A 27,971-nucleotide genomic window follows, 5' to 3' on the forward strand; every position below is an offset into this window, starting at 1 on the left:
TGCAGAAAAGGGACCTTGTGACGTGCTGTGATTAGACCAGTGTGATAAGGACAGCGTCCTTGTAATGGCATCTATATGGCTGCTGTACATTTCTTTGTGGATGATGGCCTTCAGCAATTCAAAGGTAAACCATGGTGCAGTGTTAGTGAAGGAAAGGTTTTTAAAGGAGCCACCCTTAGTTTACCTTTTATTATTTTCACTGTTATATTTAATTGATACTGTAAGGAAGCGAGATTTGGATAAATGATCATAGATGTTCTAGGCTATCATATAGGATCCTATAATCGTTGCTCGTATGCTGCATTACTATGATCTGTGTTTCCTTCAAGTCAGATGTTTGAATGACGATAAAAATGAGTCTGAGGCGAGAGGCGTCTGTCGCAGGGCTAACACAGAGAGACATTCACACCTATAGCCAGTTTACAGTCACCAGTTATCCTAACCCCACTAACTACTAATGTCTCTGGACTGTGGGAGGAACCCATAAAATCGTTTCTCTTAATTTTAATTTTCTTTCAGAAATCTGTGTTTTAAAAGAAAAGTTAGTTAGCTAAAGACATTTTTCCACTCTAGTTTTAATTTTCAGTTTATTTTTTTTAGAAAAAAAACATCCGAAGAAAAATTTAAACAGTAAATTTGTGCCGCTGCCAAAACGTTTGGCCTCGACAAAGCACACAGCAGGTGTTTCAGGGTTTCATCTTTATTCACGGTAACGAGTAACTCTCCTCCTTTCTCTCCCTCCTATCGTTAAACAATGGCACATTTAAACCAGGCAGGAGAGTAGTACTCCTCCACACTGAGGTCCTCACGTCCTCGTTTCACTTTCCAGTCGAGCAGCCGCTGCAGGGGAGCGGGCGAGGTCGACGTCAGGTTGGCGCCGTATTTTCCAATCGTGGCATGGGCGTGAGCGGAGGCCACCAACACCTGATGGAGGAAGAGCACCAGGGTCACGGCCTTACAGTCGACATCTGGATCCACATAACCCGTGAGGAAATGTCCTCAGACTCTTCAGTCAACTTAACTTCATGACTACTTCCTGAGTCACAGGGCTCAAAGTTCACAGGCTGAAATTTTTTTACCTTTACATCTTCTTAATAACATAAATTATCCACATGAAAAACTCATCTAAGCTTTGTTAAAATTTTTTAAACCTGTCGTGTCCTGCATTGCGTTTTGTCCCATTTCCAATCCTCAGTCCGTCCCCCTGTGTGTATATTAAAGGCTTTCGTTAAGTTGTCACTGTGCTTATTGGTCTCGACTGTACTGTAACGTAAACTGAAGGATGTCTAAATTTACCAGAAGGAGATAGGAGGCAGCAGAAGGACTCTAATGAAGGATGTACAAGTGTATCCTTTACTCTGTTTTTATCTTAAGTGTATAAAAGAGGTAACATGTCATCCTTGTTACCAAGGTATTGCGTTCAGAAACTGTGTGATAAGGATACCTCATCAGCCTTTTACGGCCGAGAGCTAAAGACCGACCTGTGCTCGCTGCAGCTGAGCCACATCTTCTGTGGTGCAGGCCACCTCGTAGCCCTGCAGGCAGTACTCACCAGCTCTCACATACTGACTCTACAGAGACACACAGAGACGGGGAAGCAAGCCCAGGTGTTTACGTGGCTAAGCTGACGTTGTGTGTTTTTCAGCTGCTATAAATCAGTGTGACTGATCCCGGTGCTGATGGCTGTGGGGTGTGATCGGTACCCTGCTGAAGTAGATGTTTCCTAGACACAGAGCGACATCGATCAGTCTGTGCTGCAGCCTGCTGCTACGAGACATGGTGGCTAACTTCTCCAGACATGCGACCACCTCCTCGATGTATCCCTCACTGTGCCACACACACACACACACACACACACACACACACACACACACACACACACAAAGATGGAAAATGAACACTTGATTACAAGAAGAAGGTTACTTGCCTCACATTTGCACAGAGACCCCCTGGCACTGTGTTGTGCTGATAAATTTCACTGAAACTGAAAAAAATTCCTTTGTGTTTTTAAACGAGTTCAGCAGTTTTTTTTAAAACAATCTCAAGTATATTTTTCCTTTATTGTAATTAAATTAAATATGTTTAGTTCAGTTTTAGTCACTTTAATACACTTTTATGTGTGTGTGTACCTCTTTAGAGACTTTGCCAAAGCTTTGTAGGCCTTCACCAGTCCATCTGTGTCGTCCAGGCTGTGAAAAATCTCCATGCTGCTGTTAAAGAACTGGACACACACACACACACACATGTTGAATAATTTAGATTGTTTTTTGGGGGGACGTGTGTATGAAATGGGGCTCCACTGAAATCTGTTAAAAACACAGTAAGTGTCTCTTTTATGTGACTTGCTGCCGACACCACACACGTGGATTCATCCGCTGCCTAAAATAGTCCCACCTAAACGCCCTTCTGCCCTCGGATGGTTTTGAGTTTGATTTTCTGTTCTTGGGTTTTACTGTTAACACCTCTCACTCTCACTCTCTGGTTTCAGTCTTATTGGATTTACTTCAAAGCTGCGTGTCAGACGTCAGGAGTAACATCCCTCCTGAATTATTGCATTTCAGCAGGAAAAGCATGAAAAATAGGATTCGCTTTTCTTGTTAGTAAACACAGACACTTATGTATCATTAGTAATACAGCACAATATTTGTGTTTTTGCACTTAAAAACGCAGCTGCATCTTGTTCGTGGATGGCAGGCGCTCAGTGCTCTGCCTATGAATCTGGAAACCACTCTTAATCACATGAACCTCCTGATTCCCCTTTTTTCTCTCTGTTACTATTTAGTCTGTCTTCTTTTTTGTTTAATGTTTGTCATTTGCTTACTTCCCTTTTTACTTTGAAAGTCCATTTTCTTCTCTGTCCTGTGTGAGTTTTACTTCCTGTCTTCCTGATTCCCAGCTTGTTTGTTCTGAACCCTCCTCTTCCTCATCAGGGTATAAATCGGCCTATCCTTCTCTTTATCGAGTCCTTTCTTCCCCTCTCTGACCTCCTTGATCTCCCTTGATTTTCTTTACCTCCTTGAAGCTCACTTTTGTTTCACCTCCAACTTTTTTGACACTTTGTTCATATCTTTGAGTAACAGCTGTTAAAACTTTACTGAGCAGCTGTTTAACGAGTAATATCTTCAGCAGAGTGGTCTGAACACAGAGGTGATGAAGTTTATGCTTCTCTGTGGCCTTCAGTACTCAAACACAGTCTTTGGTACCTTTTTGGCTGTGCCGTGGTCTCCTGCTCTCTGATTGGCTAGACCTACTTGGAAAGCCGCCTCCCCCTTCAGCTGTTTGTCTTCAGCTGAAACAGACATAAAAATAAAAACTACGTTATGAAAACAAATTTTCTGTGCTCTTATGACACACAGCTTCACTTTAAAGGAACTTTTAAGCAGAGTCCATTTGATGTCTGTATGGCAAGGCCAATAACACCTATGGTATTATTTAAAAATCCTTAGGCAACTTCTGTCCTGAGTTATCACATTCACAACAGTTTCAGAAAACTTGACCTCTGACCTTTCGGTCAAGGTGACTGAGTGTGGTGTTATTAATGTTTACATTGCTCTACGAAGCTTTCAACATAAAAACATTAATTTCTTTGGTGTAGCATGAACCAGAGACGTCATTATCGCTGAACATAAAGCTGTAAAACTTGAAAATGCAGATAAAAATACAAACTTCAAGCCTTTTCTAAAACTGTCCAGTGGGACTGGAGTCTTTTGTGGGTCAGTTTTGGCCCCCGGGCCTTATGTTTGCACCCATCATTTAGATGAACTCTAAAAAACTATATTTTATTTTAATAAACCGAATAAATAAACACAAAAAATCTCCTCCTTCTTCAGAAGAATAAACATTTCAGACTGTGGCTATCAGGACCAATTCTTAACCCCCTCTGAAAACATGGCACTCGTTGTTTCGCTGAATATTTCTCTGCCTTCACTGCAATCCTCTCAACACAAACACCTCCTCCTCTGTCTATTTTTAATTTAAATGTTAGAGTGTGTGTGTTTCCGTGCATAGATTCCTCTTATGCGCGGCGCTCACTGTGTTTTCAGCCCTACTTCCACCTACACTCCATGGCCCTGCGGTTGCCTTCGTGCAGCAGCGTCAGGGCCTTCTTGTGGTCCTCAGCAGCCAGCAGCGCCTCCGCGAGTTCTCTGTAGATCTTCCACAGATCCCGGCAGGCCCGGAGCTTCAGGGATCGACCGTCTGAGTCCAGCCAGCCGCCATCCTCTGCCTGTTTGCGGCACAGCTCTCCCTGCTGCCTCGCCTCCTCCAGATCACCTGACAGAGGAGGTGTCGCCGTTTTTATAAGAGTGAGTGCAATATGAGTTCAACTGTCACAGGAAAATAAAGACCCCCCCCCCAAAAAAGAAACAAACAAAATCAAAATCAAAAAACAAACATCTAGCTGTTTTTGAGGGAATAAGCGTGAGTTTTAAATCATCTGAGTGAGGAAATTTTGTAAAAGTTTCGTTTTTTGAGTGCCGATTTAGCTCACAGGGTGACCCGTACGCCATAAGACTAATGCAGAGGCCTGTGTTCAGGTCTGTGTGTCTTCCATCTTTCTTGTGTTTTCTGCTCCGCCCTGTCATGATAAATTATTAATCTGACTTAGAGTTATTTTTAATCTCAGACTCTGTTCCACAGTGTGGTTTTTGTCTTGTCGTCACCCCCAACTGCTAGCAGCAGATAGCTGAAGCTTCCTCTGTCAGAGGTTTTTTCCTGTTAAAGGGGAGTTTTTTCTTCTCACTGTCTCCAAGTATTTGCTCATAGAGGGTTGTGTGATTGTTGGGGTTTTCTCTCTATTATTGTCAGGTCTATACTTTATAATATAAAGCACCTGTTGTTATCATTTGGTGCCATATAAAAAAAATGAGTTGATTTGAATTAAATAAAGGCTAAAAAAATACTTCAAGCATATAAAAATCAAAATAAGAACTATTTGGTGGACCCTCATTTCAGTTGAGACTTTACTTTTTTGAGCTTTTGTTGATTCATTTTGATGTTATTAAACTCCAACAGCTTTCCGCACAGCATGGCAGCTACCAGCTTTAGAGCCGAGTTTTAAACTACCCTATCAGTGGAGTGGTAGCATCTCTTATATAATGGATGGTAAATGGACCGGAGCAGCCAGGGATCAAACCATCAACCCTCCCATCAGTAGATGAGCTCCTCTACCTCCTGAGTCACAGACACTGTATCTGCTTAATGATTAATAATACTAATGTTAAAAACTTGAGAACCATGTTGTGAATCAGTTGCAGAAACAAGGCTGTGAGAAACAAAGTCCAGCCTTCCTGCTTCCACAGGAATGAGGAGCGTTAGTATCAGCCTCAAAAATTTCTCATTGTTTTTAACATTCAATTAACATTTTATATGTTGTAATTTATCACAAGGACCAAAAACAGCAAAAGCAAGAGTGGCTCTCAGTCTGGTTGTTCCACATCTTTTCAACACTGCCCCCTGGTGACTCTACACAGGTACAACATCAAGACACAACCGCCCTCTTTAGGTAAGAGACTAATGCATTATTAAGGACAATATGCCTGTGTGTACATCTGTGACCATCCACTTACACACAGAGCAGAGCAGCAAACACTTCCACAGTGTGGGCAGCAGCCCCCTAGTGGTCCTAAAAGGTACTACAGACAGACTGCAAGGTTGGCTGGTATTTTACAATAATAAAAAATGTTTACGTTTGTAATTATGATTCAAATTTGTATTAATATTTACTATGAACTGTTCAGGCTCAAACTGAAAGGATTAGCCACACCTTCCACTGCAAATATATGGAAGTTAAATAAGGTTATATTGTATAGGTGACAAAAGGAAAAGTGTTAAGTTATACTCAGTCGCACATCAAAATAAAACACACAGAAGAAAACAAAACTTCATGTTCAGCTTTGGGTTTTAATCCGAATGAGATTAAAGGTTTTAGTGCTGGTTATCTAAATCACTTCGATCTTGGCTCTGCGGTTACTCTGATCATCAGAAATAAACCAGCCAAGTTTGAGGCTGAATGGATGCTTGGATGTTAGGACAGGCTAAGAGCAGACAGACAGACAGGCAGAGAGTTTCATTATTCACTGTCATCATTGTCATTATTAGTAATTCAGATTAGCCAGTTACTGTTCTTACTGTCTTGGAGCAATTGTGACCACATAATTTCCTCAGGGATTAATAAAGTACTGTGGTTCTGATCATTCACTGTCACTATACTCGGTGTGTGCACCTTGATCCAGGTAGAGCTCAGTCAGGCAGGCCCGGGCCTCGGTGGCTGCTCTGGAGAACCTCCCTTTCTCCCGGTCAGTACAGCTGTGGTAGAAGTAGAAGCGGAGCCAGAGGTCCTCAGGGTCTGAGAAGAACCGACCCAAAAGGAGACGCTCCTCACAGACGGTGGACCAGATACCTGCAACAGAAAGACCCCAAGAAACACTTTTCATCTTTGTGAGAACCATGTCAGCCAAACCTTCACCTTCACCTGGTCCTGAACCATGACACAGTCTGGTTCTGTTTTCTAGTTCTGGTTCTGACACACAAACCCACTGATTCAGCTCAATAAATGAAGCCTTACTGGAGTCAGAGGGACTGAATCAAGGCTCTGTGTGTGTGTGTGTGTGTGTGTGTACCGGTCCTTTCAGCCTCCTCGGCCAAGCTCAGGTGCTGGCTGATGGTCTCCATTTTGTATTTTTGTTCCGACAGAGGAGGAGCAAGAATCCTGAGTGATCCCGGTTCAGCCATCGCTCTCCAGTCCTGGTCAGATTGCAGCAGAGAGACGAGCTCAGAGTACGACCTGAATGACAGAAAGACATTTTTGGGGGGTCTTTTTTAACTTTTTCACTGAATTTAGTGAAAAAGGTTCAATACGAGTCTGATCTTAATTAAGTTTCTATCTTGTTCTATGTGCTCAGGAGAGGAGAGCTGCTCAGATGTTACACAGAGGGGTTGCCAGGTTTGGTGACTAAATGCAGGTAAAGACTCCAGAATCAAAAACGCATCTTCATCAAATAAAAACCCGAACGACCACATGGGAAAAGCAGGCTGCTACCAAAGCACGTCAGAGCACCAGCGACAGTTCACTCCATGTTTTGATGGGACTGTTTGTTAGAAATCTGCTGCACTGAAGCGAAACATCAGCTGTGATGGAATTCTTTTTTTTATTTATAATGCGGTTGTTTGTTGTACAGTCTACTTCTAATGATCCTGTCAAACGGAAACGCAAAATGCATTTTGAGGGCTTCTCCAGCGAATGATCAGAAAACAGATCAAACCTCCAGAGTGCCAGCTCTTCTTCCTCTGTTCTCTGTGCCATAGACATTAAATCAATGCAGTGTTGCTGTTGAAATTGAGACGTACCCCATGAGAAGATTTTATCTTTGGTTACAGATTTTAACAAAGCCTGAAAATCTCACACGCCTGTTTCCACCACTAACAAACTCGTGAGGGCACAGAGCTGCTGTCAAAATAAGATGACTTAAAAAGTGCCACTCTGTGCAGTTCTGTAAGTCAGAAAGTGTTGATGGCATGAAGGAACAACTCCGCTATATATTTAATATCACTGTACAGAGAAAAACAGCTGGCTCTGAGGCGTTTGGGTGTTGTAGAAAAATAGGAAATGAGCACATGGTTGGTTCCTGTGTGAAATATTGAAATGTGTTGCATGTCTGAAGGACCATCAGCTCTTCATTAAAAAAAAGCATGTTTATCATGTCTGTCTGAGTGTTTGATCACACTGACGGTACTTTTGTTTTTGTACATCAGCTCTTGTAGACAGAAAACTGTGCAACAATCAGCCTAAGACTGCAGAATCGTGTTTTGAGTCAGACATTAAACATTTATCTTGCTGACAGAGAAACAGATACCTGTGGAAGCCTTCCTGCAGCAGCCGCACACAGATGCTCTGCTTCAGACTGCTTCTGAACCTGATGTGATAGAAGGAGGAGGAGTAAAGATTACGGATGTGAGAGAGGAGGAGGACGATGTTAGGTAGCTCAGCGCGGGCACGTCACGGGGGAAAAATCAGTCTGCAGCCTCTCTCTTTGCAACACCACTCACATTTCATAGTCACAATCACTGAGCAGTAGATCTCAAACTCCTTAAACTAATTGCTGACTGGCACCTGTACACCTGAGAGCTTTGCTATGGTTTTCTTTGTGTTAGTTGTATTATTGCAGTGTCTTTACCTTACAATATAAAGAGTCTTGAGGCAACTATTGTTGTGATTTAGCGTTATATAGATAAAACTGAATTGGAATGACTCCACAAAATATCAAACCACAGTCAGAGATCACAGGGATTACGATGGTGGTTATCAACTTTCACTGCTAAGCTGGCCTCTCTGCTGCAGGCTGTGAGCGCTCTCGCATAAAATGATCCCTATGAGTGCCCACTACTCCAACCAGAGACATTATCAAATATGATAAAATAGTGATTAAAGTGGTGCTGCCTGTGTCAAAGTCCACCCAGTGACACTGAGGATGAACTCACAGAGCGATTTCTTTCCTGGTCAGAGTCTCTGCTGGTCCAGCCGGGTTCAGTCTGGCTCGAAGGGACTCCTTTGTCTGCTTCATCCTGCTAAAACACAAACACAGTAAGGTGAGTTCCCATCATTACTTCAGAGACTGATGCCCTGCTGCCATGTCACTGCACTTTCCACCACATAGAGTACTGCTCTAAACAAAGAAGCCTTAAGTGGAAATGACTTCCAAAGACGTGCAGTTAGCACCAGTGATGCTTTCTAAGCACACTGTGTAGGTGGAGGACTTTGGCTATGCTGAGGAAACTCTGTGTGATTACTTTAGGACTGCATGAGTCATCACTGAAGGAAATCAAATATTCTTCAATAGTGCCACAGTTCATCTGTTAAGTGGAAATGAATGACACTGAAACAGAATAGATGCACATGGAGTAAGTGGTGACTGTAATAGATCCATCTGATAGCGGGGTAGGTCGCCACATATTCTGATTACAACTTCCTGTTTCTGTCCGTAAAAAGGCAAGGGCGTATTTCAGTTCCACCCTGTTCTTAAGAAACCAACCAGGAGCTTTAAGAGCTGCACCAAACACTGAAAGTGAGGTTAAAGTTTACTCTGAGGGTTACTTCCTCACTCTAATGACCTGCTGTGGGTGTTCCAGGAAAGAGAAAGGGAAAGGAGGAAAAGAGGAAGATTCATGGATGTAATAACAGAGGACATGCAGAGAGCTGATGTGGCAGAGGAGGTGCTAGGGATAGGGTGAGATATCCTCCTTGCTCTCCGTCCTTTCCTGCCTTGCAGCTGATCCTTACCTGTAGTAAGTGCTCCTCCTCTGTTTGCTTTTGTTGATATTAATTTCAGGGAGAAACCCAACTGCTGTGTTCATCTTCGCCTGCAGGTCAACCTGGTGGAGAGAGAGAGAGGACCCCACCCCACAGAAAACTTTATGTATGAACTTCAATCAGTTTAAATCTGATGCCTCTTCTAAACTCACAGAGGTTTTTTTTTACCTGCTTTATGATCGATTTTTGTTTCCCTATTAAATTTTTATCTGGATTTAAACAGTTTGCTGGATCCAACAGGATCACCAAAGAGCACAGGTCATTTAAATACAATTACAATAATTTACCGTATATAAATAAATGAGAATAAGTGAGGCACACTATTCTGGAGTCTAATTGTGATATTTACAGGTTCACTTTTTTAAAAACACACGCAGAGCTCCTGAATTACCGAAAGACACAACCAGCTGCTCGTGACTGTGAAGCGCGTGAGGTGCACCCGAAAAGCTCCGGAAATGAAGCTAGAAAGTGAAGCTAAGGTCATTAAACCGTATTATTAAACCGGAATATAACAGGAAAAAAAAAAACAGTAACCCTGCTAAGATTTTAAATGTAAAACATGGAGAAAGAAGCGCAGAAACACGAACTCGCCGCCAGTTTTATAAGAAAAACTTTCCACGCTGCCAGCAACGTCGTCACTATGGCAACACTGAACCAAGCGTGAGTCGACCAGAGCGACGAGCTAAACTGCTTCCGGTCAGGGTCCCATTAAAAACAATCAGTTGTGTGTATATTATCTTTATTTATTCCATGTGTTTGTTATTATTGCACTCGTGGTGATTTCACGTGTATATTGTAAAAAGTGTTTAACAAAAACGTCCATTAAACGACATAAGTTCATTTTTTTCTTTTATTTCTCTTCTAACTTAATTTTTAAGAAGCTTCACTGACTTTGAAAGAATATCTTTGTAATATGGAAAAATCTATGAAACCTTCTGTGTACCACACACAAAAATATATAAATAAAAGAAAATTGTTTTATTCGTGTGTCAAAATTTCATATTATCCCACAATTTTGACGTAATAAATTTCAGGTAATCTTGTTAAATGTTTGAATTAGAAAGTAAAAATTTTGACTTTAAGATAATTATATGAACTTGTTACATATCAAAACTTTTTGTTGTTTTTTTTAATTGGAAAAACAATGATGTGAAAAAGCATGAAAAAGCAATGAAGTGATGAAAGATTTCAATTTGATATGTTGACGTGCCCTCAGCTGTAATAAAAGAGGAACGGGGTTGATACTTGATTTAATTATTATTTATTTATTTAGTTTGGGTGTTTTCCGGACTTAGAGTCAGCCTGTGAGAGATGGCATACAATGACTATGTGTTACCTTAATTTGATAAAATTCCAGACTCCAGCAGATCCCAGAAACAACATCGGAGATCTCTGTCCAGAAGACCGCAGTCCTAGGAACAGCTAAGATACTGCGCAGGACCCTCAAGCTCCCAGGCCTCTGGTAAAGGACCCGAGCTTGCAGGATGGGCGAGAATGGATTTACAAAAATATTAGTTATATATCAGTTATTAGTGGTTATTAGCAGTGATTTGTGGGACCTGCATATAACAGAGGTTCATGAGGAGCTTGTAAATAGTAGCATTACACACCAGAGGGCGCTGCAGAGAGGGGTTCAATCATTTCGTTAAATTTATTTTTCACTAATTTGTTCTTCATATATCAGTTTATTTATTGCACGTGAGCACAAATGGTAACCCTGCAGATAAAGTTTTAAACCACAGCCAGTCACAAAGCTGTCCGGATGAAAGAACAAAAGCCAAGAATGATTTGGACTGTGGGCGCTGACGGAGCAAAAAGACGCAGTAAAACTGCAGCAGTGCAGTCAGCGGGGGTTGAGAAAAGCTTTTAAAGGAGCCATTTCAAAAAGATACACAATTTTTTTACTCTTAACAATGCATTAAATCCTCTCCTCCTCACGATTCATCTGCATCTTTCCCCGTTTGCACTCTGCACACATCAGATGTTCTGGTTCCCGCAGTGAGACTTTTCCATCCAGCCTCACCACAGCTGGATGGAAACAGTCCGTGTGCCACTGTGCTCGCTGCGGTTCTTCAGAGCTTTATAATAAAGTTTCATGTTAAGGGTGGAAATCAGCAGCAGCTGAGGGGACGTAGAGGCTGTTTCCTGTTTGTCTGAGTGGGATTCGCTTGTTTAAATTAACTTGTTTGTTCTTGTCGCTCCAATTAGCTGCGAGTGTAATTTATCCTTTTATCATCGGCGCTTCAAGACGAAAGTGAGAACGAAACCTGCGCTCACTGAAGATAAAGTGCAGCACTCGGTGCTGGTGGTCCTGTACATGCTTCTGCTTCAAATGAAAAGCATTTAGTGTTCGCAGACACAAAACATCTTTTTCATCTTCTTTGCAGTAAAACCGTGCTATAAAACTGATTACATTTACAAAATTAGTCTTGGCATGTGGTCTGACAAGCTTCTTGCTCCTCATGGGTGCAGTTTACTGTGATAAGAGCCGCACATTACCTCGCAGGTTATCTCTGACAGAGAGGTCACTGATTTCACACAGTGATGCACCGATCCACGCTACTCATTTCTGCCTGGCTATGCTGGCTTTTAGAGGACTTCTTTTGAAAAGACGCTCGTAAAAAACAGCAGTATAAAACAGTAAAAGTACACAATCTGGAGACAGGGGCGCCTCCAGATTTTTCATATGGGTGGCTATGAGCCACTAAAAATATTGGAGTGGTACACCAAAAACAGCATTTCCAGTCTTTCCAGTCTTTATATGCCTATTTAATTTCCTGCTATTAAAGCTGATATCACTGAAACTAGGCACCTATGAAAAGCAAATAAGAGTTGATAATGAATAATAATCTATTTTATTAGATAGAATTATTGATTGATTGACTAAAAGTCCCAGCCATTGGTTTAATGAATCCCCTCCCCCTCCCCTCCACACACGTACACATGGGTGCGCCCATGTTTGGGAAATAAGGTGGAAATTGTTTTTGTGGCTCTCAGGATTTATTTGAAGAGCATAAACAGAGCTAAGTGAGAGTGGAAGCTGGACTTGGATGAGTCAAGTTGGCCAAAAACCAAAAGCCAGATAAACACTAATTTTGTTCTAAGGGCTCCATGCTTAAACTGCAAAATCCAGTCTTTAATGCGGACATGGGTAAGAAAGGCAGGGAGAAAGACCTACGGTACACATGAGAAAGTCCAACATTGACCAAGAACACCAGGGAAGAAAGAGCGGTAAAAAACAGAATGTAATGTCTGAGATGTGAACAGCTGTGGTTACTGAAGAGATTAACTGAACACTCTTTCTGTTGAAACAGGACAAAGGATGCAAAGAAAGTATCAGAGCTGGGCGGATCCACCCAAATATCAATACAATCAAACTAAAGTTGGCATTGATTGTATTGGATCAATTTTGTAATTTAAATTTAAGCTGAATTATAAGAATGCTCCACGGAAGTAGGTCTCAAAATGGAAAATATGCTCATATGTAAAAAGGTATTTTCTGAGTTTTAATTAAAGCACCACATGGAGCCTCTGTTTGTGTTAACTTGTCATAGTTGTTCAATCCAGCATGAAAGTTGAATTAAAAAAGGATATTTTATTGAAAATTAATCAACAGCTTTTAAAAAATGTTGCATTATTGTGAAATTGGCACTGGTTTTCCTTTACAATTTGATTTCTTTTAATTTTATATTATTTATTTTAGTTATTTTTTAATCATTTGTGTTCAAATATTTGTCCTAAATCACACATACCTACATTTACCTGCAAATACTGTCTCACTGAATATGGGTCAAGAGACAATTAAAATAAAAATATATAGTGGCAGAGGCGTGGTCCCTGGCTCAGCTGCAAGGGAGGGGTGGTGCCGTATGCTCAACAGGCATGATTCCTTGATGATTTAGTGAGGCCGCAGCGGAGTGTTTGAGAGTGTGTTGGAGTGCAGTGGAGAAGCTGCACGTGTGGGTGGAAAACCGAACTGTCAACAGGTTGACAAAGTTTTACATTTTCAAAGCAATTTATGTGTCTGTGGACACAAATATGTCCTGCAGTGCTGCATGCACAGAATAAAGGAGAGGACCATCCTCTGATGTAGGTCACAGGTCTACCAGCTCCTGCCCTGGGCTCTGAGCCAGGCAGTAATATATGTGAAATTGCGCCAGAGAAAAAGAGTTGTTATCTGGCTGCATGCTTCGAGTCACGTAGAGCTTTGATGTGTTTATCTCTGAGTTTACTGTCACAAATAAACAAAACACACGCACACACTCATGGGCCGCATATCTCCACCGACTCGCTGGCACTCAGATAACACAGACTTCTCGTAAAAGCAGACTTAGCCCCGACATCAACTTTCTGAGGTCAAAAGTCACGCTGAGTGGAGCCAAATCAAACTCATACAGAGACAAAAAAAGACAGACAGATAACTGGAAGACTGACACACGTGTGTCACAGATGTTTAACCACGCATGCTCCTGCAAACATGTTCCAGTCAGGAATAACACAGGCTGTGTGCTTCTGCCAGATGTTTAAACGTTTCCATGGTCACAGGAGATCCAGAGCTTTTTCTCATTTCCTGTTATTGCTGAGCATAATGACAGTATAACGGTAAGCAGTGAAAAACATTTTTTTTAAGCCAGATATTAACACTATTCTCTAGACACTCAGAAAACTGTAAACAACAACAAATGCTACACCGGTTTGACAAGAGATTACTCGTTGCTTTTAGTGCAACGAGATCTCAAAAGCCTAAATGTAGTTTAAGATAAGATAAGATAAGATAAGATGGCCTTTATTAGTCCCACAGGTGGGAAATTTGTTTTGTTACAGCAAAAGTGCAAAGTTATGTAGCAGAAATTAGAAAACACTGGAATGCAATAAAATACAATAAAATAAAATAAAATACTATATACAATAGAATAAAATAGAATAGAATAATATATACAATAGAATAAAATAGAAATACAAATACTATATACAACTGAGTAGGAAAATACAAAAACACAACTTCGTCAGAAGAAGAATTGCACGTATAGCAGTCTTATTGCACATGTGTGGGTTTGTGTGTTTGATCAGCTGCAAAAGTCTTTATTGTAGAGTCTGACAGCAGTGGGGAGGAAAGACCTGCGAAATCTCTCCGTCCCACACCGTGGGTGCCGCAGTCTCCCACTGAAGGAGCTGCTCAGTGCTGTCACAGTCTCATGCATGGGGTGGGAGATGTTGTCCAACAGTGATGACAGCTTAGCCACCATTCTCCTGTCACTCACCACCTCCACTGGGTCCAAAGTATGTTTGTATTGGAAGATGTGGAACACATTAGATTCAAATTTTCATGTATTTCAAGGAGGCCACAAGCCAGTGCACACCCAGTGTCACACCTTAGCCCAATGGGAAGCTTCAGTGGGAAGGTTTGCATGAGGAAGGGCGTCCAGTGTTAGATTTCAAACAGGTGGATGGTCAAGAACAAACAAGATTTATACTGGATTGATCGGGGCCCAGTCTCTACTGCTGCTGGCCAACAGGGTATCAGTGAAATCTGTGCTACTTTTGGGCAAAGGACAAAGGAAAAGATAATGACTATGTTTGCAGATGACACTCTAATCCAAGGGTGTCGAACTCCAGGCCTCGAGAGAAAGACAAGTGGAAACATGAACATGCAAGGAGCAGATGCAGTGAAGGTTGATGAGTTAAAATATCTGCGGCCAACCAATGGGCCGTGCACGGGTGGAGTGGGTGGAGATGAGCATCAGGGGGCATTTGTAACAGAAGGATAGGAGCAAGAGTGAAAGGGAAGTTTTACAAGATGGTAGTGAGACCTGCTGTGATGTTTGGTTTGGAGGTGGTGACACTGACAACAAGACAGGAAGAGCTGAAAGTGGAACACCATGGAGAAGGTTCATGCATCTGGTGTGACAGGGAAAGTGTGAGATGGAGGCATATGATCTGCAGTGAAGACCTATAAAAGGAGCTAAAAGAGGAAGAAGAAAAATCCACCTTAAAAAATAAACATGACCAAATGTTTGGAAGGCTGTCACGAGAAGTTGACATTTTGGGCAATTATCTCAAAAGCGTGACTGAATAATTAGAAATTACAAGTTACGTTTTCTTAATTTCAAATTATTTTGATTTGACGTTTGAGATAAACCAAGGCAATAACTGAAAATGTAGATTTATGGAGAGCTAATTATTTTTCAGTGGTGGAAGCAAGCTTCCACACAAACCAGTAACCAGTTTGCAGAGAAACCTAAAGTTAAACAAGCCTCTGCCTGTTGGTGGATGTTGTTCTTGAGAGTCTATGGTGCTGTTTGTTTGTATATTATGTTGTAGGTCTTGTATTTTGTGCTGGATTTATTGGATCTTTGGTTTATAGCTACCACTTTGGCCTGGTCTCCCTTGTTAAAGAGATCTGATATTAATGGCACTTCCTGATCAAATACACGCACTAATAAAACAATCCCACACAGATAACAGGTTTGGCATTGGGAATGTCAAGAAAAATGTACTCCACTTTATTAAAATCATGAATAGGAACTCTTTTACCCACTGGAATGAGTGTTTCCTCGGTTAACTGATATTTTATCTGTGTGCTCATCATGTTTGGACATCAGCAGAGATGCAGCCACAGATTTCTTTTTGGGCTCAGGTTTCTTGTGAGACTCATGTGTTTACTTTTGTCCATGAGCTGTATTTGGTGAACAGCAGATAAACTGATCTGTCCCACATAAAGCGGTCATGGTCACCCTGTTTCGTGCCTTATAGAAACTAAACCAGGCTTGATCCTTTGGTGACGGTTTAGTAAAGAGAGAAAAATGAACCTTTTAAGGTGCAGAATTAGGCATGTGTTAATTCATTTGGACATTTGTGGCATTTTGTTTGACATTTGTGAAGCGATTTTCTGATTTATCTGTATTTGTAACTGTAGGTGGAAACCATGCTCAGCACAAGGAGAACAAAGGCCCGGGGAAGGTTCAAACCCAGGACTGCTGCACCGCTTTCTTCTTCATTCACGTGTGCAGTCTGAGCACTGGGCTGAATAATTTCCATTTAATAAATCAGTTAATTAATTTGTGACCACCAAGAATGTTCAAGCTTTGAGTTAAACACAGTTTACTTTGTGTTTCTCACTCATAAAAATAAAAAAGTCTGTAAACCCTCCTGATATGTTTTCAGCATGTTCCTCTGATGGCTGTGAAGACTGAGGCTGGAGTGGGAATTACTGTTTGAATCAGTCACTAAAATGAGTTCAGGGATTAACACTGAGCTCCGTGTGCAGTAATAAACTGACTCTGGAGTCTGGAATCGCTCGTGTTCAAACACTCGTGATGCAGTCATAAACTTTTATGGCTTCAATTTCCACAACATTGTTTTATCAACAAGCTCTCAAGTGGGAAATCTGGCTCAGTTTCAATTACGCTCACAGACGGTAAAAGACTTTATGTCATCTTTATGAGATGTTCCACTAAGACCTGAAAAGGAGAGAGGAGGAAAGAGGGGAGGAGGACAGCAAGTGAACAGGGTGAGGAGGAGGAAGGAAGGAGGGAGAGTGTAGGGGGACGCCCGAGCATTTACAGCAATCATAGTGAGAGAGAGATAAGGAGAGAGCGAGGAAGTAAAAACTGAACTCAGTTTGATTTTAGTCAGTTTAGTCTGGACTGAGCAGAAGGTACATTTCTTCTTCTTTTTCTTTGAGTTTGGAAGGATTTATTTTAAGAGGAAGTGACAAACGCAGACAGAAAAACTCAAACAGGTGAGATTTTTAAGCTTCTTGCCATATTTCATACATTTATACAGATGTAAATTTTGCATTGTGAGCCAGCAGTGCATTCTGAAAATCACACCTCTGATGTGTCTTTAATTTTTTATGTCTTATTGACACCAGCTGACTGTTCTGTCCTTTAAACACACGTCTCTGTTATATGTCTGTCATTTAGGACAGTGTTAAACTCCAGCTCACTGATCTGAGGTGGGCCAAACCAGTAAAGAAGTACATTCTAAACACATTCAATAACTTCTGCTTTTCCACATTCATTCAGTCAGCATCACATTTGCACCGATCCTAGCCCTAATGAATGCATGACTTTTAACTATGTGAGGAAACCACAGCTGCAACCACTGCAAACTAGCCAGATTGTGCATTTGAACCCAGGGCCAACCACTGCACCACCGTGTTGTTGATACCAACTTCACAAAAGTAGGAGAGCTAAGATTGCAGGGCCTGATGCAGAATTTTCTTTACATTTTTGTCCTTGTCAGGTTAAACCACAATAAATAGCAACAGCATACACGCAGTGTGTAGTTGTCTCCCTCTTCTAACTCCAGTGATTTTGTGGTTTGAAATCTCGTGTGATCTTGTGAATTTCGTGAGTCCAGGCAATAACCACTCTTACTTGATTGTATCATGTCATCTCATCAAGAACAAATTAAGTTGTTGAATTTCATACAGATCCTACATGATTTAATTACGTTCACCATGGAAACATGAAATTATTTTTTACGAATTATAAATTAGACTTTTGTAAATGTAACAAACACCCAATTTTGAGTGCAGCAGACTTTAGTCAGCTACTTACTCCAGTATTCAGATAAGCGAGTTATAAATAAATGTAAAAATGTAATGCTGTAAAGTTGCTGTAAAACATTTTAACATGGGAGCCTATGGGGCTTTACTCACTTTAACATCTTATAGTGTTGATATCTTTAAATGTATCCTAAACCCTCAAAAGTGCCCTTTACTAATTAATCACCTGTTGCTTTCATTTTACCCTCTCCACAGAAAAAAAGCAGATTCATCCGAGGACCTCAAACACCTTCACATCCACTCTCAGACCAGCTTCACAACTTCTTCACAGATTCTGGAGTCCCAGAATTCTGGACTTTTGAACAAGTTTCTGAATCTGAACAGGTTCCAAACAGAGTTCTTCTGGAATCGATTCTGAAGCTACAGAAAGCTCTGGAAATACTACTGCCTTCAGAGTTTTCTCTAAATTTGGGAATTGCTTTAGAAGTAGCAGTCCATAAGAATTTCTGGAGTTGCAGCAGTGGATTCAGTGAAGCGTTCCAGGATGGGACACAGAATTCCCTCCATGCCCTTTGGGTTCATCCTGCTGCTGATTGTCTGGTGTTTGTTGTTTGTTGATCCAGCCGTCTGCGAACATAACCTCACATCAGAGCCATCTTTCTCAAATCTGGTGCTGTCTGACCTGCCAGGCTTCCACAGCACTGACCAACCTCTAGAACCAAGCTTGCATCATTTGCAATATACTCTGAAGAAGAGCGGTCACGGAAAACAGCACTTCCAAAAGCTGAAGCAACACAAAGAACAACAACTGTCCTCCAACGCATCTACAGTGGTTAGGTGCTCAATCATTGTTAAAATGAAAGCAACCTTCAGGTACATCAATGCCGTGCTTTCCTGTTTGATCTTTATTGTGGGAGTCATTGGCAACGCCACCCTGCTGAGGATTATCTCCCAAAACAAAAGCATGAGGAATGGACCCAACGCTCTCATAGCCAGCCTCGCCCTCGGGGACCTGATATACATCGCAATCGTCATGCCCATCCATGTCTACAAGGTACCGGACTTAATTTTATATGTATTAATCCTTTAATGGCTTTCTTGGTCTACTGACTTGAAAGTCCCAAAAGGTAACATTTAAGAAAAGTGTGACCTTTAGAAAGCTTTCAGCAGACCTAAAGTTCTGAAGAAAATATAAATGCCAGAAGCTTAAAAGAATAGAAGAGTTAAAAGACTGTGATCAGATGGTGGGAGAGGTCGACTGTTGGAACGAGGTCTCAGTGGATCTGGGATATCAGCAGGAGTCTGACCTCACAAAGCTTTTAAAATTAGTTCAAAGATTTACTGGAAGCCAGAGAATCTTTTTCTGAAAGGCTGCCAGTTTAGCATGTGGCTAAAATAGCATCAAAGCCTAACTCTAAGAGTACAGTTGATGATATCAGGAGGTTTAATATTTATGACCCAGGTAGCTGTAACATGGACAATATGATGGGGAACAAAACCACTTCCTAGCTGTGGCTGTGTGTCTCTATCAGGAAGTTGAGTGTCGTACTGATAACAACCCAAAAATATCCTGCTGATTGTGATTGCTCACAAACTGTTTTAAAGCTCTCACGGTTTGTCCGTGTGTGTGTGTGTGTGTGTGTGTGTGTGTGTGTGCGTGTGTGTGCAGCCCTTGGCGATGAGGTGGCCCTTTGCTGAGAATGACTTTGGTCTGTTCCTCTGCAAGCTGGTTCCCTTTGTGCAGAAAGCTTCAGCCGGCATCACCGTCCTCAGCCTGTGTGCTCTGAGTGTGGACAGGTAATACACATTTTACTATCATGATGATTGTATCCAGATATGCCCTGATCAAAAATATCACAAGTACATGTCTGAAAAACCAACTCTGTCATCAGTCTCTAGTCTTAGTCTTAAACCTCAAATAGTGGAGCTTGTTGTTTAATTTAAGGCTGCTGTTTGTCAAAGATGCCGTAGTCTGCCACGACCAGCACGGTCATGCGATGGTTGTATGCAAAGCTGGGGTAAATTCAAAATGCACCTTTTGAATGATGATTTCATTCATTGACGGAAAAATCCAAACCTACCTAGCACTATGTAACAAATAAAAACAAACAAACAAACAAACAAAAAACAGTAATCGTCCACCCTTATTAAATGATAAATTAACTGTGATTATCCAAATATTTTGGAAAGCTCAGTTTAATTTTGACTAATCACACCCAGGTCTGATTAGTGTCAGACCTGCTGAAACAAGAAATGACTTACATAGAACGTGTTAGATAAAGTAAAGCAGGTTAAATGTTAAAGGTTAGATCTCAAAAGACAGTTGAGAAACAAAGTCTGTCAATCTGAAAAAGGGTTAAAAAGTGATTTCTAAGGATTTTGGGACTCGAGTGGACCATCCTAAAGGCAATTATCCACAAATAGAGAAAACCTGGAACACTGATAACTCATCGAGGAGTTCACAAAATTGTCTAAAACAATGTCCAAAGAACTGCAGGCCTCACGTGCCTCAGTTATGGTCAGAGTTTGGGAGAGTTCCAGGAGAAAAACCCAGCTGACCAAAAAGAACACAAAGCCTTCTCCAACATTTCCAAAGAACATTCTAATGATCACCAAGACCTTTAGTAAAATATTCTGTTTACTGACGAGGCAAAATGTTTTGGAAGGTTTGTTACATCTGGCATAAAACTAACTTCATGACTTGCTGTAATATTTGGAAACATGAATTCTGCTCTCTACCAGAAAATACTATAGACTAGGAGACAAGTACACTTGGGTTAAGTGCATCTCTGAATGGCTCAAAAACAAAAAACAAAAAATGAAGTTGTTTTCCGTGTGGTCTAGTCAAAGTCTGGACTTAGACCAGATTGAGATGTGTTGACATGACCTAAAACAGGCTGTTCATGTGTGTAAACTCTCCAATGTGACCAAATTAAGGCAATTCTACAAAGAAGACTGAGCCAAAATTCCTGTACAGTGATTTGTAAGACTCATTGCTATTTATCACAAACACTTTATTGTAGATTTTGTTGCCAACAGAGGCCCAACCAATTATTATGTTTAGGGGGCAATTTCTTTTTCAGACAGGGCCAGGTAGGTTTGGATAACCTTCATCCTTAATAAATGAAATCATCATTTAACAATCAAATTTTGAATTTAACTGGGTTATCTTCGGCTAACATTAAAATTTGTTTGATGATGTGAAACATGTAAGGGTGAGAAATATGCAAAAAACTAAAAAATCAGGAAGTTTAACTACTTTATAAGTGTGAAAATAAAGAAAGGAAACAAGATCAAGATCAGATTAAATTTAAATTTGTCATTGCGCTAAAACTACGAGTGAAACTAACATTTGTGGACTAAATATTTTCCATGAACATTACCAGAAAACGTCTTTTTGAAACTGTTCCACCTTACTTCCAGGTACCGTGCGGTGGCATCCTGGTCACGGGTGCAGGGCACAGGTCTCCCCACGGTAACAGCGATGGAGATTGTGGTGATCTGGGTGCTGTCGGTGGTGCTGGCTGTGCCGGATGCCGTCACCTTCACTATGGTCTCTTCCACATACAACAACCATAGCTTCAATGTCTGCATGTTGTCACACAGGAACACAACCTTCCTGGGAGTGAGTCTGCACTCTGAGAGCTTGCGTATGTGGGCGTGTGTGTGTTTATGGGAACATCTGATAAATATTTAACCCTCAAAACTGACTAGTGGCGGGTACAACAGTTTCTGTACATCCTCCACAGATCTCACGTGTCTCTAAATAGTTTTTTCACCTGTAAGGAAGCTTTTTTTAAGTGGTATGTCAAATAGAAAATTGAAGGTAAAACAATAAGAGAATGAGACCTTTGGTAGCTGTGGCACAGGTGGTAGAGAGCGTGATTCATTAATTCCCAGCTTTCCCAGTCTGCAGGTCACGGTATCCTTGGACAAGATCCTAAACCAGAGGCCCCAGTGTGAGTCTTTGCACAAATATTAGACATGGCACTTTGGTACTTTGTGCTACAGTTTAACATATATCAGGTAAAAACAAGAAACCGTGTGTCAGGTTTGATCATGATGCTGCTTTAAGATGAATGGTCTCCATGGACGGGAAATAAGTGGCCACTTTCGTCCATTTCCACGGGTTCTTGGTTGTTGCATCTCTGGGTGAGGCCTCTTTAACTCAGACGTTTAGGACAACATTTCCTGTTTATGTCTCCAGGTCATGAGTAGCACAAACAAACAGCACAGGCACTTGAATCTGAACCTGGGTCAGCTGACCTGCTATCAGTCTTTGGACTGAATCGGTGTTGTGTTTGCATATTAAAACTGAATCTTTGACGTAACAAAGCAGCTGGGTTCAAGTAGCGGCTACCAGCTCCAAACAGAGATCACGATCATGGTCATAAACAAAAAGTAAAGTTTAGAAAGAAGAACATGTTCACATGGGCTTATTAAAGGATAATTTGGGTTTATTTTAACCCAGTTTATTTCCCATTAGTGTGGCTGTGGGCTTGGGTCCCGCTAATGTTGCACTCTCCCACATGGAAAGGTTTAGATTCACGATGGTAATGCCAGCTTCCTGCAGCATTCGAGGAACATGGATTAATTAATGAATCATTTCCAACATGTTTTGGATCTGACACAGAAGGGAGCTGAAATCAAATCACCAGCATATTTATCCACACACAAATTTGATTTATCAGCCAGCTGGTGTTTATTGTGCTCCTCCTTTTCCTGAATCTCTGGGAAACAAGTGCAAAGTTAGTATAACCAACAGAAAACCAAACACACCCTCGCAAACTGTCAGTCTATTTAATTTCCCATGTCTTCCTCTGACATGTCAATGCACCATGACTGCTGTTTCAACCGCTCCACCTACACCAACATCCAGCTGGCAGTTACAGTATGCTGCAGATCAGGAGCCTATCCCAGTTGTGTGACGGTGCGTTCACACCGAACACGATAGACGCGACCAAAAAGCGCCACGCGCCCCTAACTGGTCGCGTGCACATTCGCACCTCGAAGCACGTCCAAAGCGAACTGGTCGCATGCAATTTCCACGTGCGAAGCGGAAATGTGGGAGGAAGTAGTGCCAGACGGTATGTTTGCAAGACGGCAGCTGTCAATCTAGCGTTTGAAGAGAGAGTCTCCCTTCTCTATTCACTGTGCAGAGCAGAGCAGCGGCATAAAGGACGCTTTACACATTAGTCATTACAAAAATTTATTTGAAATAATATTAAGATGCTCAAACAGAAAAACATTAAACATAAATATATAAAATATAACTATTTACAGAGAGAAAGGAATAAAAAGGACCCAGCTTAAAGTGGAAGAGCCTCAGGGAGAAGGAGGAGAAAAACAAGAACATTGTTTCTGCCCTGGAGAGCCTGCTGCCTCATCAGAAAACTACTGATTGCTACAATGAATGGCTTTGGCTGGACCTGCCCCTTTGAACTAGGTCAGAGCGTCACGTCACCAGGCTCCTGATTGGTTGTCGCAGCGCGACTTGACGCTGGAGTTCAGATTTTTCCAACTCGAGCGGTAGACGCGATAAGCGCGAATGCACAAAATGCACCACACAAACTGCAGCGCGTATTTTACTTCACGCTTCAAGCGTGTCAGTCGTGCTACTTGGTTGCGTGAATCAGGCAGAAAAGCATTTTCGCAATGCAAATCTGCTTCTGAAGTTTCGCGCGACCCCCAGTTGCGCTTATTCGTGCTCCTCCATTGACTTGTAAACCTGAAGCTCTGGCCGCGTCTATCGCGTTCGGTGTGAACGCACCCTTAGGGTGAGAGGTGGTGTACACCTGGACAGGAGGCCAGAACATCATGGTGCCAACACAGAGAGATAGACAACTGTTCACACTCATATTCATAGCTGAAGCCAATTTGGAATCATCAGTTAACCTAGCAAGCACATCTATGTACCGTCAGGAGAGATTTCATATTAAATTGCTGGCCCACATTGGCCAAGAGAATTCCCTCTTGGTGGCCCAAAAAGGTCAACAGCTTTGAGCCCCACATGGGTTAGCCTACATGGGGCCCACATGTTTTCTGCGGAAACATAGTGGGTTTGCCCACAGAAAAACCAGAGGGGCTAAACTGCTGTCGACTCTGTGTAGGTGCACCCATTTGGGGATCACTGGAGATAAATAATCACAACCAGTAGGACGGCCACTGTGGGGCCACTGAACAGACACTCAAACAACTAAGGCCAGCTATACAAAAGTGGAATCAGGAGAAGTGGAGACAGCTGGAATGAACAAGACACAGCTGAACTAAATCAGATGATAAGGAAGAGGATAGTTATTTGTCCCTTGTGCCTAAAAGCTAGGCGCAAGGGACAAATAATGATCAAAATAAAGCAGGAAGTGAAAACTAAACAGCGACATGCAGAAACAAGTGAACTTAATCCTAGGAAACAGGAGAGTGTGGAACAAATTCACCGAAAGAAGAACTAAACTGTAATAAGAACAAGACTAAACACACCAAAGAAAACACATGAAGAAAATTTAAACAAAAAGCAAACTCAGAAACAAACAGAATACTTAAATAAACAAAACTTGAAAGCCCAAAAACTCAAAAACACTAGGTCAACGACCCCGGACGAGCCCATCCAGAAAAACTCTGTGAACACAGGCTGGCCTTCAAATATGGTCACTCGTGTCCCCAAAAACAAGATGGCGGTGGCCAGAATGTTAAAGCTGAAGTTTCCAAAACCAGCATGACTGTGTCCATCCTTTATGTACAGTCTATGGGTGTAATGTGGTTGTGTCTGTGTTTTTCAGTACTACATCAAAGCCAAGGACTGGTGGTTTTTTGGTTTCTACTTCTGCATCCCTCTGGCCTGCTCAGCCATTTTCTACAGCCTCATGACCTGCGAGATGATCCAACACGAGAAAGAAAGTCTGAAGATCTCGCTGACTGAGCACCTCAAGCAGGTGATCGCCAACACTGAAAAAAAGAGGACTGTTTATCTTTAACACACAAACGAGCTTCTAATGCAAAGTCCTCTTTGCAGCGGAGAGAAGTCGCTAAGGTCGTGTTCTGCCTGGTGCTGATCTTCGCCTTGTGCTGGTTTCCTCTCCATCTGGGTCGCCTGCTGAAGAAGATCATCTATGATCGAGACCTCAGTGAGCAGCGATGTGAACTCCTGAAGTAGGCCAACCATCATGTACTGCTGGCAAAACAAAGCTATTTCTGTCTGGTTTTTTCTGCCTGTTTACACGTGTCTGCATTTTCTAGTTTCCTGTTGGTCCTCGACTACATCGGCATCAACATGGCCACCATCAACTCCTGCATCAATCCCATAATCCTCTTCTTTGTTTCCAAGAAGTTCAAAAACTGCTTCAAGGTAAACACTGAACATAGCAGTGCTGTGTGAGAGCGAGCTTTTAATTTAAACTGCCAAGAATCTGCTTGTTTCTGTGCCAGCGTAGCATCGCAGCGAGGTCACGGGGTTAAAGGGCGTGAGACAGATATAACAGAGAAACAGAGACTTATCAGATGCTCCCAGACTGGAATTATCCCGAGGACAGAATGAGAGGGGAGATGTATAAACATGGAAAGGTCGTGACCTTTGATAGGAGACTTATGGGAAGTTAGTTACATGTCGGGTTAAAGAGGCACTCCACCGAATTAGCACATAAAGATCATTATGGACAAACTTGTAGTGACGTTTGTGCTTAAGCTGATGACTTTTAGGACCAGTGCAGATATTATACAGAGCTGATGATGTTCATGTCAGAGTGCTCTTGTGTGCAAACCTTTTGTTTTCTCTTTGGACTGACTATTTTTGACCAGTTAGCATCAGAACAAGATCAGAATAAGCAGCACATGTGCCTAAAAGAACAGGACGTCATACTGATACTTAACTGTTGTTCAGTTAATTCAACAAATGAGCAAAGAGACATTTGGACATTTAATTTCTGACACACTGATTAGGTCCAATCCTACACAGTAAACACTTTTTACAGTGGAGATTTTTAAACCTTTGGTAATAAAATATTATGCTGATGTTTTTTGGTTCTGTGTCATTGTAAACACAACAGCTTGAAAGGTTTTGAATGAATTCCGATAAAAACTTAACTCACATCTACCAACATCTTCAAGGTCAACTCAACGAATTAATGGTTGAATTAAAGCCTTATAACTTAAGAACTATGATCCCTACATGTGTGGTGTGTATGCAACATATAGAAAATACCGTATAAAGACTTAAAATATGCCACATTTGACCTCTGATCTCCTCTTCAAGGTCAATAGATTGATTTGAAGGCCAAGCTGATGATAATGCTATATCAAGCTATTTCAAGCTGTTTCTTAGAATAGGGAATGATGTATGGGGACTGTAAATATCACAAACTTTCACTAATACGTGTAAACAACAAGCAACTTCTCTGTGCTCTGAGCTGTTTATTGTAATTATGATAACACCATGCTGCTGTTGCACTGATAAAACTGAATAAACCAGAAGGCTGGTGGTTCGATGCCTGGCTCCTACAGCCAGTGTGTCAGGATACTAAAGGTGGTGAGGTGGTTCTCTGCTCTTTCAACAATGTGTCTCCTGTGAGTCGCCCACCTGACTGCGGTACCCCTTTAACCTGACTCCCCTCTGTCTGTCTGTCTGTCTGTCTGTCTCTCTGCAGTCCTGTCTGTGCTGCTGGTGTTACTCTGGCTCTCTCTCTAACAGCATGCTGCCTCTCCACCACGGGACGAGCCTGCAGTACAAACACACTGACCACTGAGCGAGCAGGACACTCGCCTCCATCTGCAGCTCTGAGCGCTGAACCAGGACGTCCAGCAGCCACACAGAGACACTGACTGTGTGTGAAATACAGCACAGAGTACACCAGCGCGTTCATGTGTAGTCTTTACCTTTATTAGTACATTTATTCAATTCTGTATTATATTATATGTATTATATGTGATATAGTTATACTATGTGTCAGATCTTATAGCTGCAGTGTAGTGAAATTTCAATGCTTAGTGACAAGTAATTCCTTCAAAAAAAAAAAAAAGGTTTTCCTGTTTGGGTGTGGAAAAGCTTGGATGAGGAAAGCCTCATCCAACACCTTTGGGATGAACTGGAAAGCCAAATGAGTCGGATCTCATCACCCAAGGTCTGTGTTGGACGTCTTGTGGCTGAACAGAGTATTACATTAATTATGATAACATAAATAATGTGTTTTTGTGCCCTTTAACAGACAAAATACACCCTTTCCCCCCCTATGGATAAAAGATTTTTCTTTACAGGGAAAAGTTTCTTTCATTTTCATTTTAAAGATAGAAAAGAATATTTCCTCTTTTGTCTTTACTGCAGATAAGCTGTTAAATAACAGCAAATTCCTTTTTTTCAATAAAGAAAAAAATTAACGTCATTTTCTGTTTTATTTTATTTGATCCATTTTAAATGGCAATATTTTTTCTTGATAGAAAAATCATCTAAAACAAGAGATAATTTCTTGTTTTATTTTCATTCTTGATAAAAAAAAAAATCTTGTTTTTTTAAAATCTTTTTTCCCATAGATTTTGAAGTGTGTCCACAAAAGTATAACAATCAAAACAGTGCGTTTTCTTTGAATTAACAGAAACTTTTCAATTTTCTTTTAGATCTTGAGATGTGTCTGAGTTGCAAGCAGCCATTTTTTCCTTTTTTCTTTTAGTTTTATGCCATTGAGGGACGCCTTTGTATGTATTGTATTTACTATTGTTTAATTATGTAAAATAATATTCAGTTAGTGCAAACAGAAACAATTGTGATGTCAAATGGTACAATAGCATCCTCTAGAGGCTGAAATTTTGCATCACATCGCACAACATCAAACTTGTGACAGTAAATGCAAACATCAGGGTCTTTCTGCTCTTGCAGCTGAAGCTGAAATTTAAATGAAGTGAAATATAAAACCTGCGTGCGCTGCAGCACAGATCAGACAAACAACCTGACTTCCACTAAAGTCTCTAAACATGTCAGCACATGGACTGAAGTTACTAACGTCGAACTATTCATCTGTTTTATATCACTACTTACTGTGACTTGTTTAATAAGTATTACACGTGTTTGTTAATAAAAGTATATTCTCAACATGCTCATGAAGCTCTGCTTTGGTTTTTATTTGTGTGTGTGAGCGCTAAATGTCTGCTTTGATTTATTTTCCAGTGCAT

General features: G+C 41.2%; 2 protein-coding genes across 5 annotated transcripts; one reads left to right on the top strand and one right to left on the bottom strand.

Moving 5' to 3' along the window:
* Positions 1-684: 684 nt before the first annotated feature.
* ttc29 (tetratricopeptide repeat domain 29) lies at positions 685-9,957 on the bottom strand. 4 transcript variants are annotated; one of them, XM_005461228.2, is made up of 12 exons: positions 9,699-9,957; positions 9,278-9,369; positions 8,479-8,562; positions 7,854-7,913; positions 6,621-6,784; positions 6,224-6,400; positions 4,060-4,272; positions 3,204-3,289; positions 2,130-2,221; positions 1,704-1,827; positions 1,482-1,571; positions 685-924 (listed from the first exon to the last, which is right to left on the bottom strand). In XM_005461228.2, exons 1-12 carry the CDS (start codon positions 9,789-9,791, stop codon positions 748-750), a joined length of 1,452 nt encoding a protein of 483 aa, XP_005461285.1. In that variant the 5' UTR covers positions 9,792-9,957; the 3' UTR covers positions 685-747. The 4 variants fall into 4 exon arrangements, with proteins under 4 accessions (XP_005461285.1, XP_005461284.1, XP_025757232.1 ...); XM_005461227.2 differs by having other exon boundaries at positions 8,479-8,565; positions 9,699-9,956; XM_025901447.1 differs by lacking the exon at positions 9,699-9,957 and adding an exon at positions 9,476-9,671.
* A 6,902-nt stretch (positions 9,958-16,859) lies between these two features.
* Positions 16,860-27,899, top strand: LOC100706592 (endothelin receptor type B). Its single transcript, XM_013264867.3, has 8 exons — positions 16,860-17,048; positions 18,075-18,873; positions 19,489-19,616; positions 21,243-21,444; positions 24,596-24,748; positions 24,829-24,965; positions 25,053-25,161; positions 26,456-27,899. The coding sequence occupies exons 2-8, from the start codon at positions 18,364-18,366 to the stop codon at positions 26,552-26,554; spliced, it is 1,338 nt and encodes a 445-aa protein (XP_013120321.1). The 5' UTR covers positions 16,860-17,048; positions 18,075-18,363; the 3' UTR covers positions 26,555-27,899.
* Positions 27,900-27,971: the final 72 nt, after the last annotated feature.

This window comes from Oreochromis niloticus, linkage group LG3 (genome assembly GCF_001858045.2).
Source record: "Oreochromis niloticus isolate F11D_XX linkage group LG3, O_niloticus_UMD_NMBU, whole genome shotgun sequence".
Lineage (NCBI taxonomy): Eukaryota > Metazoa > Chordata > Actinopteri > Cichliformes > Cichlidae > Oreochromis > Oreochromis niloticus.